The following is a 15,404-nucleotide window of genomic DNA, read 5'->3' as shown; positions in this document are numbered from 1 at the left end:
TTTCTTTCCAATGTCCTAGGGGGGAAAAAAAGGAAAATACATTAAAAATAAATCTAAAAATGTGTGGCTTTGCTAATTAACCTCTTCCACTTCCAAGGCAAATTCACCTTAACTCCTGTTAGTACTGTTCAAAAGCTCATAGAGCGTGGTGACTGCATGAATGTTCCAGCAAAGAGATGGCTTTAACAGCCACACTCTGACTGCAGTGGGGAGTTAGTGGTCACACCACTTCCCTGACTGCTGATGTCTTTCCTCTTGCCAGTCCTTCCTTCTGTGCTGAAATAAAGATGCTGTGCAGTTAATGGTATCTTTCTGTAGAATATTATTTTATTCCAATCTCAGAAACCCAACACAGGGCCTCACAGAGCTCTCTTTCGAGAGGTCTGTGACTCAACAAGGTAGTATTTCTCCCTTCATGCTTCTCCAGTTTGCTTTCTCATGTGAAAGAGTCCTTCCAATATCTCCCCTGTGAGGAAATCCAGCCTGAAGGGCTTGCATGTAGCTGTGCTTCACAGGTATTGTTACACCTCACAGGGCTGCAAGACCTGTCTTGTAGCTGGGGGGATCAGATGCCTCTTCTTTGCAAAATATGGCCTAGCCACTAATTGCCTTAAGTTGTTGGACATTGTTTCTTAGGTGCAAGCAGTGAAAGAATCTCTTGATGAGACAAAACTTAACAGTTCTATTATCCGATAAATTATTTTGCCTAATTAATGCTATTATTTTATTAATTATTTTCTTTTACTCTATTAGGTTTGTTGCCTTAGTAGTTGTCTATGAAGAAAGGCACATCAGACAGAATGACCTGTGCATGGCTGTCAGCTGAACACGGCACACTGCACATGTGAATGCAGAAGTGTCAGGGGGCTGTCACAGCATACCTAAAAAACAGGATGAGAATTAGCCAACTTAAACCTATTAGCACTCTAGATTGATTGTTATGGTCATGTCTGGTCTCAAGCAAGAGAGAGGGATGTGTGGTGTATATTAATCTCAAGGTTACACAGATTTTAGCAAGCTGTTGGTTGGATACTACACGACAAATGAAACCTTTAGTTGTTACCTGTATGCTAGCCAGGTACCTGCTTCATTTTCATTTCAACTTACTTTTGCTTAACCTTTGTGACTTCATTCTTTGCAGTCCCCTTTTATAATATAGATTTGGTTTTAACTTTTTTTAACTTTTCCTGATTTTTCTAATGATGCTTTCAAGACAACCAGCAAACACTGAGGCACTGCATTACTTTGAGCAATTACTTCTGCAGCCAAGGTTGTTGAGTCACATCCCAGTAAGTGACTCCAGGGTTGTAGGAAGGCTTCTCCACTTACTGCACAGACTGATTAGGAGTTGTTGATAGAGAGGCTCAGATGGGAGTGTCTTCCAGTAACAGTAATGAGAAAAAGTATCTGCATTCCTGCAACAAAAAAAAACTCTCTCTGATATATCCAGAAGAAAATTCTGCTCCCCATAACTTACAGGAAGCTCACTGGTGGGGGACTCCAGATATCCAAATGGCGGCTTTCCTGAATTCAAGGACATTTGAGTTAACTGATTTCCACAAAGCTAGGATTTCAGTTCCCAAGAATCTGTTGCAATCATTTTAGCCTGACTTTTGAACTAATTGTCTGTGGGCTGAGCTAGAGCAAAGCTTTAAAAATAAAATGTAGTTTTGATGTAATGGCAGAAAATCCATCAGATTCTTCAAAAAAACTATCTGACAATTTAGAATCCTCCCTTACCATTTGATTTTTTTATTCCTTTAGGTTTTATCCACTGAATCGTCTCTGTTGAATGGATAGACTCTAACACTTAATCCCCTCTTTGTGCAACTTCTTTTTAAACAGGAGAGCACAAGTAGACTGTGCAGATCAGAGAACAGAGTACAGAAATATATGTGGCATTCAAAGGCATGACACACAACATAATCTTTACAGGCTTTATAAATGCAGTTTTTACTTTCCTACCCTAAGATGAGATTTGTTTTGAAAAGACAAGATGAAAGGATGCAACATAAATGGACCTCACTCCAAAACCACTAGATTCCATCTCATCTGTTGTGCTTTCTTATTCCTGTTTCTTTTGTGTTGTATCTCACAGGCATTCCGTCACTTTTAATGTGTTGCATCTGCGATTTCACTATAAACCTGACATTCTCTTTCAGATTTCGGATGCTTTAATCAAGCGTGTTCAGGTATCTCAGGAACAGTGGGTCAAAGGAGCCTTGGAGCCAAAAGTGTCTGCTGAGTTTGACTTGACTCTGGATAGCGAACCTTTACTGCAGTCAATTCACCAGCTGGATTTTATTCAGATGAAATGTAGGGGTGAGCTTTTATGACTTTGCTTTTCCTTCTTTTCATGCATGTGTTGAAACAGTGCTGGGAGGGGTGAAGACACCAAGGGAGGAAAGAGAGCTTGAAATTGTTGGATAGTTTTAAGAGGCTTTCAAGCAAATTCAGATTACTGGGTGTGTCGTGGAAAGGTGTGCTCCCAGCACATGTATGAGCTGAACAAGCTCAGATAGAGATACCAGATAGAGTTAAAGGTTTGAAAAGATAAATTTCTTCAGAGTAGGGCTTTGAAGATCATTAAGACATAAGCTGCATGCAACTTTATGCCATTTTGTAGCATTCCTAAGTTTAACATGGTAAATTCAAAATACCAGTTACTCCTATCTTGTTGGGAACAGCTGAAGTAGTAAATAAATATTACTGACACACACATACAACTGAAGAGGCAAAAAATACAACCAGCCTTTGACTTTTGACTTATACCTGGATTGTGCTGTGAACAGTGCCCAGCTTAATAAAAAAATCTCAAGGAAGAGATTCACAAGGGGAAAGCAGCTCCATGGCTGTATCATCCTGCAGTTCCAGCTATCTGAATAATACTGAGGAATATGCAAAAGGAAAATGAAGTTTTAAAAAGTATTTAAGAGCAGCAGCAGATGAACAATAGATGCCATTGCCATTAAAAAAAAAGAAAATTAACATCATGAGTTTGTAATGAGATTCATTTATATGGAGCAGGATAAGAACTGCATCAGAATTAGATAGATCCGTAGACTGGCTGGATTTGAAAGCCACTGTGGTCCCTGGGAATGATGCCATTAGCTTCCCTCAGTGGTGATTCAAGCCTTAATTATACACGTGGGTGACAGGATAGAGGCTACCAGAAGTCAGTGAATGAGTTAAGGATATTCGTGTCGTGATGTTGGATGTGCTTTTTTTTTTTTTTGTGCTCTGAGCAAGCATAAAGATTTCTGTTCAGTTTATGTGTTCTCTCTGGGCCTAATTCTGTATCTGAGAGACCCAAGATGAAGTAATTAGGATGTATAATTTTGCAGATGAATATGTGGAGAAACAATGGACAAACAGTTAAAGGCCAGAGTCTGCTCACCGAGAATGGTTTGCATCTTGGGCTGTGGTAAAGTTACTCAAAAACCATTGAAATATCAGACAGACAAGTGTAGTCAAGAAAAAGAGAGTATCATTGATAAAACACCTCTGAATGCTGTCTGCACTTGTCTTTTAAAATCAGTTTAATGCTGTCCATTGTTGTTGTAAAATATATTTAATTATCTTCCCCTGCTCTCCTTTACAAACATGTAATATTTAGTTAAACTAGTCACATAGATTGCTAATTAACCACAGGTCACCTGAGGTGAGAGCAACTTAGGTATTTGGCTTTTGGACATTCATCTGGCTTTAAACTTGAAGACTTACAAGACTTTAACTGAGCCAGATTCCCTGGCGCTTTATGAAAGATAGTGTTGTCTGCTACACTCTCATTTATCGCACGATCACAGTAAAGCTCTGGTACTGAGCTAGACACAGTCTGAGGAACAGGGAATAGGATAGAACTGCTTCTGCCCAAACCTCTACAGAGCTTCCAAACACCCTTGGACTTTGGTCCCGAGAGGTACCTTAACGGGTAGCCCTCAGGAAGGGCTTTTGTTTGAGCTGTCTTGGCTTGGACCAGGAATTACCAGCTGCATGTCCCATCAGGTTGGTCAGCACAACTAGTGTGATCAGGTAGACACCATGTGAAGAATAGTGAAAAGGGTGTTAACCTGGCCACCACTCCTCAAAGTGCATAAGGGATGGTATTATTGCCCCTCATGCCTCTGTGTGCCCAAGCAGAACAAACCACTGACTAGCTCCAACCTAAAATTTATAGGTATTATGTATTGAGGATTGTTTAGTATATAGAGGTGTATTTATGTTTCTCCACTAATGACAGCAAGTCTGTTTCCATTTGAACTCCTCAGTCTGACACTTTGGCTTTGTTTTTTCCTGAAAATTTACCTCTATGACCTCTCAACCAGCTCTGCATTATTATTTAAGAATCATAGAATGGTTTGGATTGGAACTTGATGTTGAAGATCATCTAGTTCCAACACTCCTGCCATGAGCAGGGACACCTTCTGCTAGGTTAGGTTGCTCAAAACCCCATCCAACCTGGCCTTGAACAATTCTATGGATGGGATATCCAGAACTTCTCTGGGCAGCCTGTTCCAGTGCCTCACCACCTACCCCCTACAGTAAAGACTTCCTTCCTAATATCTAATCTAAACCCATTCTCTTTCAGTTTAAAGCCATTCTCCCTTGTCCTGTCACTACATGCCTTTGTAAAATGTCCCTCTCCAGGTCTTCTGTAGCCCCCTGTAAGTACTGGAAGCCCACAATAAAGTCTTCCTGGAGTCTTCTCTTCTCCAGGCTGAGCAACTCCCAACTCTCTCAGCCTGTCTTCATAGAATAGGTGCTCCAGCCCTCTGGTCATCTTTGTGGCCCTCCTCTGGACCCACTTCAACAGTTCTTCACTGGGGGCCCCAGAGCTGGTTGCAGCACTCCAGGTATGGTCCCACAGGAGCAGAGTAGAGGGGCTTACAGGTCACATTTCTATTTGGCTGCAGCCCAGGATGTGGTTGGCCTTCTGGGCTGCAAGTGTACATTGATAGATCACATCCAACAATCCCAAGTCCCTCTTCCTGGGGCCACTTTTGCTCCATTCTCTGCCAAGCCTGAACTTATATTTGGAATTGTGCTGGCTCAGGTGTAGGACTTTGCACTTGGCCTTGTTGAACTTCATGAGGTTTACACAGGCCCATCTTTCAAGCCTGCCCAGTTCCCTTTGAATGTCATCCCTTCCCTCCAGCGTGTTGACTGCACCACACAGCTTGACACTGACAAAGGTATTACACAGTGCCGGTCTCAGTGCTGACCTCTAAGGAACACCACTTGTCACTCATCTCCACTTGGACATTAAGCCACTGACTGTGACCATTTTAGTGTGATCATCCAGCTCATTCCTTATCCACAGACAGGTGTATTTGTCAAATCCATGTCTCTCCAGTTTAGAGACTAGAATGCCATGTGGGACAGTGTCAAATGCTTTGTACAAGTTCAGGTAGTGACACCACTCACTCTTCCCTCATCCACCACTGCTGTAACCCTGTCATAGAAGGCCACCAAATTAACCAGGCATGATGTGGGGGATTAGCTCAGTTGGCTAAAACTTGGTTGTAATAATGCCAAGGTCATGGGTTCAATCATCTATGTGGGCCGTTGACTTAAGAGTTGGACTCAATGATCCTTGTGGGTCCCTTCCAACTCAGAATAGTCTGTGATTCTGTGATTTGTCTTTCCTCAGATACAGGATTTGCATCTTGTTGTGCATACTAGTCTTGCATTTAGAAATATGGGTATAACAGAGTCAGCAACTCAGTGTTTCAGGAATGAGCACCCAGACTTACTGGTACTATCACTTTTCTGACTGTGAGGAGACCCTTGGATTGCAGGGTGATGTTTTGCTATATATCCCCATGGAACTTGCACATTTCTTAACCTCCAGTTTCACACACACAAAAAATGTATGTGTCTCTCCACATGTGCTCCTCTTTCTTGGATCCTACCTACCTACCTACCCCAGCACATCAACATATTTGCCAAATGTTGGTGCTGAGGTAAGCATTGATAAGTCACTGCAATTGCTGATCTGACAGGAGTAGGTGTGTTAAAGATGTCTGAGATAATCTGTAAAGGAGGTTTTGGGGAGATCTAAGGGAATAGGGCCAGCATGGCTTTTCCAGCTCCAAGTTGTTTTGTTCTTAAAGCTTTGCAATGTAAGGTCTGTACTATTGTTATCAATGCTTAGTGCATGACTGAATTTTTATTTTTTTTAAGCTCTGGCCTCATTCAACCTTAGTGAGCTTGCATGGGTCATTTAGAATGAAAGCATGCTTGTAAATAAACATTGATTCACTGTGCTAGACAAAGAATGAAAATGAGAACAAATCAGATTACATTTGCTTTGATGATGTGTTCGTGTACCTTACTGGTGGACTCTCTATAAGCACATATCTAAAGCTCATCTCAAAAGATAAAGATCAGAAAGAGAAAGCAATTTGGTAACAAATTAAATGTGCAGAGATGTGATAGGTGCAGAAGTAATGCTTAAACAATCATGTTGACCAAAGAGTGTCACTGATAACACTTTGGCAAGAGTCCCATTTCTCCCAGGCCTGCTGAGACATACACACAGCACTAGTAATTGCTGGCATTTTGAGCCTTCCCAGATCCTTTTCTCTGTCCGTGTTTTCTTCTCTCTATTGCTTTTACTGAGTGCCTTGGCACAAATTTCCTGTCCTCTGATGACTGGCTTAATGTGTACATCACATTTCCTCAATTAAAGCTAAGGGAACAGGCAAATACATATTCCAGGTCTGTTTCGTTCACACAGCTGAAACTGTCTTGCAGTCATGGTTTGTGGTAAAACAGAGAATAGGTACAAAATAGAAAAATAAATAACTACTCTCTACTTTTCTGTACCATCTCTGAACATTCATTCATATGTCCCTTCTCCTTGTCAGGAATGATTCCTTCCCTCTTCTGCAGATCAGCCCATGAAGATTCCCAGACACATCACCTGCCACAAATCTTCTCTGCTTCTCCAGCCATGAGCTGTACAGCCCTGATAATTAAAAAGCAACTGTTTCATTGTAGGCTTTACTCTTGTTTTTTTCTGATCCATGTCATGGATGCAGGTCTTTGACTATGGTCTTTCCTTCTCTCTCGGTAACTCTGTTTGCAGGGCACTTGCTGCAGTAGTGACTCTGGCTATTCCAAGGCTGTACTGAAGTTTTGGAGGAGATAAAAATTTTCATGTTTCTGAGGGTCCTGTTCTTTCACTGCATTTAGTCCTTTAAAAATTTATCTGGGAAGGTAGAAGGCATCACTGCACCACTTTCTTGTAAAGAAGACAACAGACAACACTTTACAGCAGCCCTGTTGTACCCTGTGAGGGCTACCCTGATCAGCTGTAAGATACGTTAAGCAGCGTGTTTTGGGAACTGCTGAGTTGACATGAGACATCAGTATCATGTCTTTTATCTAAGAATGACCTGCATGAAGCTCTTTTAAAAGAGCAGGATATCATTCGGGCTCATTAATAGGTCTCGCTGTGCCAATGCAGCATAATTTCTCCCCTTTATATTTTTAATCTTTTCCTTCAAAAATCTCTAGAGGACTTTAAGTTGAATAAGGAGTGGGACAGCACTGTAATTTAACATCTAAGTCTTTTTTTCCTGGCACTTAGCCTATAATTTTCTTTTCTTGGTCCTATCCCATTGCTTTTTGCTATGAAGTACATACCAGTGTCCTGATTATTCAACTCACTTGGCACTTTGCTATGACTTTTACAAGTATTCATGTTTTCTTCTCCCAAAGGTAATCTGAGATCAAGACAAATCTCTGCCCATCTCCATCCAGTGAAGGAGGCAGGAGGGCAGGTGCAGAGATCATCATCCAGCAAAGTTGCACAGCTGCTTAGAAAGAGCATCTTATCTCTCCTTCTGTGGAGTTGTGCCGTTCAGGTCACAGCCTGGCTCAAAAAGAGCAGGAGGCTGACATGAATTACTCAGAAAAACTTAAATGTTCAGAAACATGATAAAGGAGCTGAGGTGCTTCCCCATAGGATGTGTGACACACACATAGGGCCAAAATTCACACTTCCACTGGGAAGTGGGAACAACAGCACTTTGCTGGATGAAAACATGTTCTATTCCTCGATGGCCTTCCTGTTTCCATAGTTAAAATGGACTCAAAAAACACCCTCCCCCCCAATTTTTTTTGGTTTTGTTTTTTTTGTTTTATTTCAGCATTGTGCATTACAGTCGCTGAAAGCCTCTCATCAGTGTTCCTAGGAATGTTTTTCAGGGGTTGGAAAGATTAGTGGTTTATTCAGAGGTGAGGCAGCGTTGCCTATTTTGCATCTTATAAACTTTAGGAATTAAGTTTTCATCCAGTTTTGCCAAGAGAAGTCTCAGAAATGGGGAGGACTCAGCAAATGCCTCCTGAGAGGGTTAACCACTTAGCAAAAGTGCCAGGAGTGCAGATGGCTGATACAGCCCCACCTTCTTCAAAGTTCGTCAATTCCCGGGAATACTTAGGCTAACAATCATAGACAAAACTCTAAACCTTAAAAGGTTCACTTAAAAAATCCCTTTACCTCGGAATTCCTCATTTTCAGGTTTTTGCCTCTTGTAATGTCACATTTCTCTCCAGACACAGTGTCTCCTAGAGAAGAGTCTGAACTTTCCATGTGAGAAAACAAGCAGGTTTTTATTTATTACACCCTCTGAATCATCCTTAAATATCAAGGAACAAGGCTTTCTTTTCACAGAAGAACTTCAAGGGCTAATTTATAAAGCTCTTTTGTTTCATTCTTCTGGGTTACCAACTATCTGCATTCACGGCGGTGATGGATAATGCCAGCGGAAAGCCGTGGTAACTTCTGCACTGTTTATCACAAGTGTGATGTTGACTTTCATGTCACTTCCAAAGTGCAGGTGAAGCCTTAGCCCTGTCAGAGTAGCATCCATTTTCCCACAGTCTGCTTGGTACACAAAATGTGAACAGTCCTCTTTTATCCAGAGATGCAAAATAGGATGAAAGGAATAGCCCAAGGGCTTAGCTCTCATGCAGACAGAGGGAGGAAAATAAACTAGAGGGTCAAAGCATAGTAGATAAAAGAAGAGTAAACTGATATTGCTAAGAACTAAGTCAATGAATGTTCAGAGCACTCAGTTCCTTGTAAGACATGGTTGTACTCTGCAGAAATGATACTAAATGGTGAAACTCAGCCTTGGGCAGAAGACTAGGCAGGGTCTGTGTATCTCTTGCATCCTGCTTAACCTTTACAGTTTCAACAGTGCATAAGATACATGCCTGGTCTATCCAGAGGACTAAATTTTTACTTTATAATTTTCAGCAAAGAGTGAACAGTGAGAGTTTAGTGGTGATTAGGAGAGGTGGGATAGAGTCCTCTTTCCCACAGAGCGCCAGCTGAATGTTTTACTCTGTTTACTTTGGTTTTTAAGATGCTGGTTTTGTCAACAGTCTCTTGGTGTTTCTCCTGAGCAAGTCACTAAAAAGGCACATTGCTAGATAACTTCACACTTGCAATTTCCAAGAGGAGTCTCCTGTGGTGCAAGTGTTCCTTTTTCTTTCCAAACCGAGGGATTTAGATAAAGTTTGCAAATGGAACAGTTTTCTTCAACAGTTTCTTCTAAGTATGACTACCATAAAGATAGCATATCCAAGGTGGTTTTGATGAAGAGCTGGAGGTGGGAGTGGTGTATTCGATTAGATTTTAAAAAATTAGATTTTTTAAAAAGAACCACAATTAAAGTGGTGAATTTTTTCCTACTATCATTGATGTTCAGGCTCTATCTTGTCACTGTGCTGGGAGGAAGAGCTGTTCTGCTGGTTAATAATTCTTTGTTAATGCACTGGGCTTTCTGGCAGCACTGCATCTTCCATTCTGCCCTATGGCCTGAGTTACCTCCTGCCCCTCTTTTTGACAACAGCGTGTGCTTTAGTATGAGAAAAAACTCTTCCCATACAGTGATCTGTGGGAAGCCAACCAAACAAGGTCCCTAGGCTGTAGTTCTTATGAGGCACCAGAAGCAAGTTCAGACAAATTTCTGATCACGTATTTCAGTGAAATTATTTGTCTAACTGGGTAACAACATCTTGTTATATCATTTTTACTGCTTTTTGTTTCAAGAAAGGGGATGGATCTGCTTCCTTAACAAATACTGGTTCCTCTGTGAGGGGAAGGAGGTGAGCCATTGCCATACTGCTTGTGGCACAGACTAATGGGGTAGGACAGAGTTACACTAATCTGTACCCAGTTCCTGTTTCAGTGCCACCCGTCCCATTACTGCAGCTGGAGAAGTGTTGCACCAGAAACAACAGTGTGACATTGGCCTGGAGGATGCCACCTTTGACCCACAACCCGGTGGAGGGTTATATCTTGGAACTTGATGATGGAGATGGTGGCCAATTCCGAGTGAGAATTTCATTCAGCATTTATTTGTGTTTCTTTGTATGTGAGTTTCCTCTGGTATGGATTTGTTTCTGTCTGAGGGTGGGAAGAGGGAGTAGGGAAGATACAAGTCGTCAAAATATTCCTGCTTCTATTGTGTTGATGCAGAAAGCAGTGCAGGTGCTGCATATTAGAAGGACCACTGGCTTGGGTAGGAAGTTTGGTTAAGGTTATTCTTGGGGCTCTTGCAAAGCAGGCCTTGAGGTATCCCTGAAGTATACCAAAGCAGAAAATCCCGTACTAGTCTGCAGAAGTTGGAATTGGTTCATGTACAAAGCAGAGATTGCTTTGAAGCCCCTACTCTGTTCTGTCATAGCACCCCATTTCAGCAGCTGACATTCTGGGTCCAGAAATGCATCTCAGTTTTTCCTGATCTTCTGAGCTAAAATGTAATCCTGCATAAAAATACAGGATTTCTAAATCCTTTTCCTGGAAGTGGATGAGACCAGGCTGGTGGAAGCTTTCCACAGGCATGTGGTGATGGAGTTGGTAAGTATGGAATGGAAAGGTATACCAAGTTCTGTCCTTCAAGACTCTCACAGTGATGCCACAACGAATTGCTCCTGATTGTGGGTACAGGGTATTTATAGGCTTCAATCCTTTCCTGATACAACCTGATAAACAAACTACAGAAGTAATTCAATCAGATTTCTGCCAGCCATGTCCTGCTGGAAGCTGTGGCACTTCCTTGTCAGGCTGGCTTCATGCTTCTGTTGCTCCATAATAGTCTGACCCAGTGCTTTCCCTAGGGGCTAGTACCTTGAAAGCATCTGGAGATCATTCTAGGGTACAGCTGCTCTCTTCACAAATGGGGAATTTTGCCAAAAACATGTGATGGCATTTCTTCAGGAGCTGCAAACTGGCTTCACAGTGGAAACATAAAGATTTCTCAAGCTGAAAATGTCTTGGCATGGGTACACCTAAGGAAGTGCCTCCCTGTGCCAAACCATTATACTCAGAGAGAGCAAAGGTACCTGATTTGTACCCCCCTGATTAGAAGAGGCAGCAATATTGGCAGGGTGTTTTGAAGAGGACACTTCCTTTTTGGAAGGTCTCTTCAGTTCCTTGTTCGTAGTAACATTTCACAGAGGTTTGAAGATCTTGCTCTCTGTTACTGAAATGTGAATAGGTACTTTTGTGAATGGCTGCTGGGGGTTGCCAATACAGTTAATCTTCATAGACAAGAGTGTTAGTGTGTGATGAATGAAGAATTAGGGACAAGGTGTCAGAAGTCTAGTGTGTTGGATAAACCTTTTCAAATAGTATTCACTTCTAAATAGATACTTCTGAATAACAAGATTTCAGGTTGGTGCTTACCCAAGCCCATTTGTGTGGGTGAGTTTCGTAACTGCCAAAGGTTTTAGGACTGTCAGCATTGTCATGTCAAGACTTTGGATTGAAAAAATTTACAAAACCATCTCAATCCTTAAAAATGTAGGGTGATAAGTTCTAAGGAGTATGCTTTGCTTGCTGTGGTAGAAACATTCTTAAGTTTATCCATTAAAAGATAAAAGGCAGGCTTCTCAGCAACACCATTTCAATAAGGGTTTGCTAGCCCTTTTCATGAAGAGTTATATTTCTGAAAGCAATTACATCGACCACAGTTTATCAGTATTTGATGGGTGGGTTTAAATAACAGGTTTTGTCTGCCACTGGAGCAGAATCTGAGTAAACAAAAGCAGTGAACAGTGGTAACAATCAAGCAGATTAGACAATATGGGAGTTTCCCTACAAATACAACTTTTTTGCACAGACACCATATCTTATGACATGGAGATAAACTAAGTTATTCTATTAAAACTCTTCTTTGTCTCCATGAAAGATCACCAGCTAACTCAAGACCCAAGGGATTTTGTTGTTTGTAGCAGCCACCATGGTAACAAAGTGACCAGACACATGCCCTGCTGTAAACTTAAGTAATCCCATTTTTATTCATCACATACTTAATTCACTTCAGGTTCATATCAAAGAGCCTTAATCATCAGAATGACTCCTAGGCATGTACTTAAGTGTCTTAACCAAACTGGGACCTGAGTGGTGTGCTTAGTGACAGGCTTCAGCACATTAGGGCCTTTGCTACCATAAACAGATGGATTTACCAGAGTGAGAGAACTCAGATGTGGAAAGGAATTGTGTCTTTCAACCTGCTGCCAAGGCGGGATTTTTTTCTTTTCTGTCAATTTCTATTCAGTTTTCCAAAACCCATAAGGTTTCTTGGCTTCTTTCAGTTCATCACAGCCTTTATAAATTAACTGATCCTCTTCATTGGTATGTCTAGATGTTCCTCCTCCTGCAAATATTTCACATTACACAAGTACTTGCCATTTTATAAGTATTTGCAGACATTTTTGATGTCTCTGTTGTCCAGTTACTGTTTCATCATGTGATGCATGTGATCCTAATTGTTAGATCATTTTCTTCTGTCTTTGTGTTTTAAGGTTTCAAAATTATATTTTAACACAGGCATGAGACAACCTCTCCAACAGAATAAAACTGCACTTGCTTGGCTTTTTTATTCTTACATGCCCTCCTCTTTCTGTCTTACATAAATATAATAATGGCCACAATGTGTCAGACACTGAGGCTACTATCCAAAATAGTGCTTCAAGTAGATGTTTAGGAAAAGAGGATAAAAATCACAGTCTTTCTGTGTTGCCTTTTATTGCTTTACCCTTCCAGCTTCATCTTTACTTTAGTGTCTCCACTGCTAACTATACCTGATGTCTCCACTGCTGGGGCTGTCTGTGGTGCAACAGCATAACTGTCACATCCTGGGAAGCAATGGGAAGCTGTTCACTTTTGGCTTATATTTAGAAGTCTTAACATGCGATCATGAGGCAAAGAGAAACAGTTAAACTATGTCCCTCCTTCTCTCTCTCCCTTTTTTTTTTTTTTTGAATGTTTAGGAAGTATATGTTGGCAAGGAGACTCTCTGCACCATTGATGGCCTTCATTTCAACAGCACTTATAATGCAAGAGTCAAAGCCTTCAACTCATCAGGAGTTGGTCCTTACAGCAAGACAGTTATTTTACAGACATCGGATGGTGAGTTGGGCTTTTGCCAGTTTCTAAGTGAAAAGCTCCAGGTCTCAGTGGCAGTACACTTGTATCCCTTTACACCCACTAATGTATTTGACACTCAGGGCATGGAGATTTTGGATCATCTAAGTGAAGAAGGGAGGAACTGAGTGTGCAAAGGGACTGAACTCTCTCCCTAACACTTTTGGTGATTTTTCATTATCAGTAACACTTCAGGTTTCAAGTCATGCAATTTTAATTGTCTGTAAAAGACTAGGATTTAACTCAGATACTTACTTGCTTTAGCATATAGAAGCAGTTATGTAACTCATGGGATATTTTTTGTTGCACTCTGCCTCCCCTTCTCCATATATCTTGGGGATTTGCCTTTTTCTTCCCTACTGCTTCAATTTCCCAGCAAGATTTTATAATATAGAGATGGGAATTCATGCTTGTTTCTCTGTAATTATACTTGACATCCATATGGACATTGCAGGAAGTTCATCTTCATTAATGATATTGTAATGAATCAAGAAGTGCATGCTATTACCACTTCCACTTTTATGCTATGTTGCCAAAATAGGCCAGTATAAAATATTTATACTTTAAGAGCTTTTTCAGGGTTTTTAAAAACTTGTTTTAAAGAGAACTTCCATTTGCTAAACTAGTGAAGTCAGTCCTAACCAGTGCCGACACAGTGGATCTCCATTCCATTAAAGGTGATACTGAACCGATTCACTTATATGAGCAGTTTCCATGTCGTGAAGAAACCTTTGTCTCCACAGTGACTTTCTTGTTATTGTGTGTGAGTCACTGCCTTTAGCAACTTAACTTCACGGGAACAAGCACAGATAATATAAGGTACTTCTGAGCTGAAGAACAGTCGGGTACCAGCTCAGAGCAATCTTGTGTAGCTGCCTACAGTAACAAGGAAAGATTGTCTTTATTACCTCAAAGTGCACTGAAATCTTTAGGAAAGCAGAATCTCATCCTTCTTACGGAAGTAAAGCAGACAACACTTAGAGACAGCCCCTTCAGATATAATCCTGCCTTTCCTTTTCCCCTTCCACAGTGGCATGGTTCACCTTTGACCCCTCCTCAGCTCACAGAGACATAGTGCTGTCAAATGACAACCAGACTGCCACCTGCAACAGCTACGATGACCGGGTTGTTCTTGGCACAGCAGCCTTCTCCAAGGGTGTGCATTACTGGGAACTGCATGTAGACCGGTATGACAACCATCCTGATCCAGCCTTTGGCATTGCCAGGATTAACGTTGTCAAGGACATGATGCTGGGCAAGGATGATAAGGCGTGGGCCATGTATGTTGACAACAACCGCAGCTGGTTCATGCACTGCAATTCTCACACCAATCGGTAAGTGCTGTGTGCATGCTTTTCTCATTGCTGCATTTCTCAGTTTTCTGCTGTGCCTCAGGGGCAAGTGTCTCAGCAAGACATCTAGTCCAACTACAGCTAAATGCAGTTATTTGATTCCTTCTTAAAATCACTGTGACAGTGATTGCACCTTAACAATCTGTGTTGGTGTTTGTTATCCTCATTGTTAGCAGTTTTTTTCCCAAGATCTAGCCTGTATCCCCCTGCTGTGATTTAAGCCCAATACTGCATGTCCTGAGCACAGCAGCAGATGGGAGCACAGCACAGTGGGATGTAGGACTAGTCTCTCATTGCTGGAGGAGCACGGGGAGAAAGATGGTTCATTCTGATCCTTGGGAGAAATCTTGGCTGCAGGTTTGCTCAACAATTAGGCAAAGCACTGGTGTCACCGATTCCAAATGCAGGTGTTTATTTCTAGTCCTGAAAGCTGATTAAAGGTAATGCTGTAGGTCACATCTAGGGAGATCTGGACACAAGGAACTCTGTGGCAGCAAGGGCTAAGTGACAGCTCTTGTTCAATTGAGCCATTGTACCAAAGAGCTTTGAAAAACATCTCAACTAGGACAACCAAGTCAAAGAAGGGTTTCAGAAAGCCCCCAAAC

The 15,404-nt window shown here is 41.5% G+C and overlaps 1 protein-coding gene across 3 annotated transcripts in view; it reads left to right on the top strand.

Annotated features, from left to right (window-relative positions):
* TRIM67 (tripartite motif containing 67) overlaps positions 1–15,404 on the top strand; it is a 42,382-nt gene that overhangs the window by 14,222 nt on the left and 12,756 nt on the right. The window contains exons 5-8 of one of the 3 annotated variants that reach the window (XM_071549510.1): positions 2,163–2,316; positions 10,206–10,351; positions 13,294–13,432; positions 14,478–14,781. In XM_071549510.1, coding sequence (XP_071405611.1) covers positions 2,163–2,316; positions 10,206–10,351; positions 13,294–13,432; positions 14,478–14,781 — 743 coding nt within the window. Of the gene's footprint in view, positions 1–2,162; positions 2,323–10,193; positions 10,352–13,293; positions 13,433–14,477; positions 14,782–15,404 lie in introns of all 3 variants that reach the window. The other 2 variants (XM_071549509.1, XM_071549508.1) reach the window with 2 other exon arrangements.

The sequence above is a fragment of the Pithys albifrons genome, chromosome 2, assembly GCF_047495875.1.
Source record: "Pithys albifrons albifrons isolate INPA30051 chromosome 2, PitAlb_v1, whole genome shotgun sequence".
NCBI classification, from domain to species: domain Eukaryota; kingdom Metazoa; phylum Chordata; class Aves; order Passeriformes; family Thamnophilidae; genus Pithys; species Pithys albifrons.
This window is presented reverse-complemented; position numbering and strand designations above follow the sequence as displayed.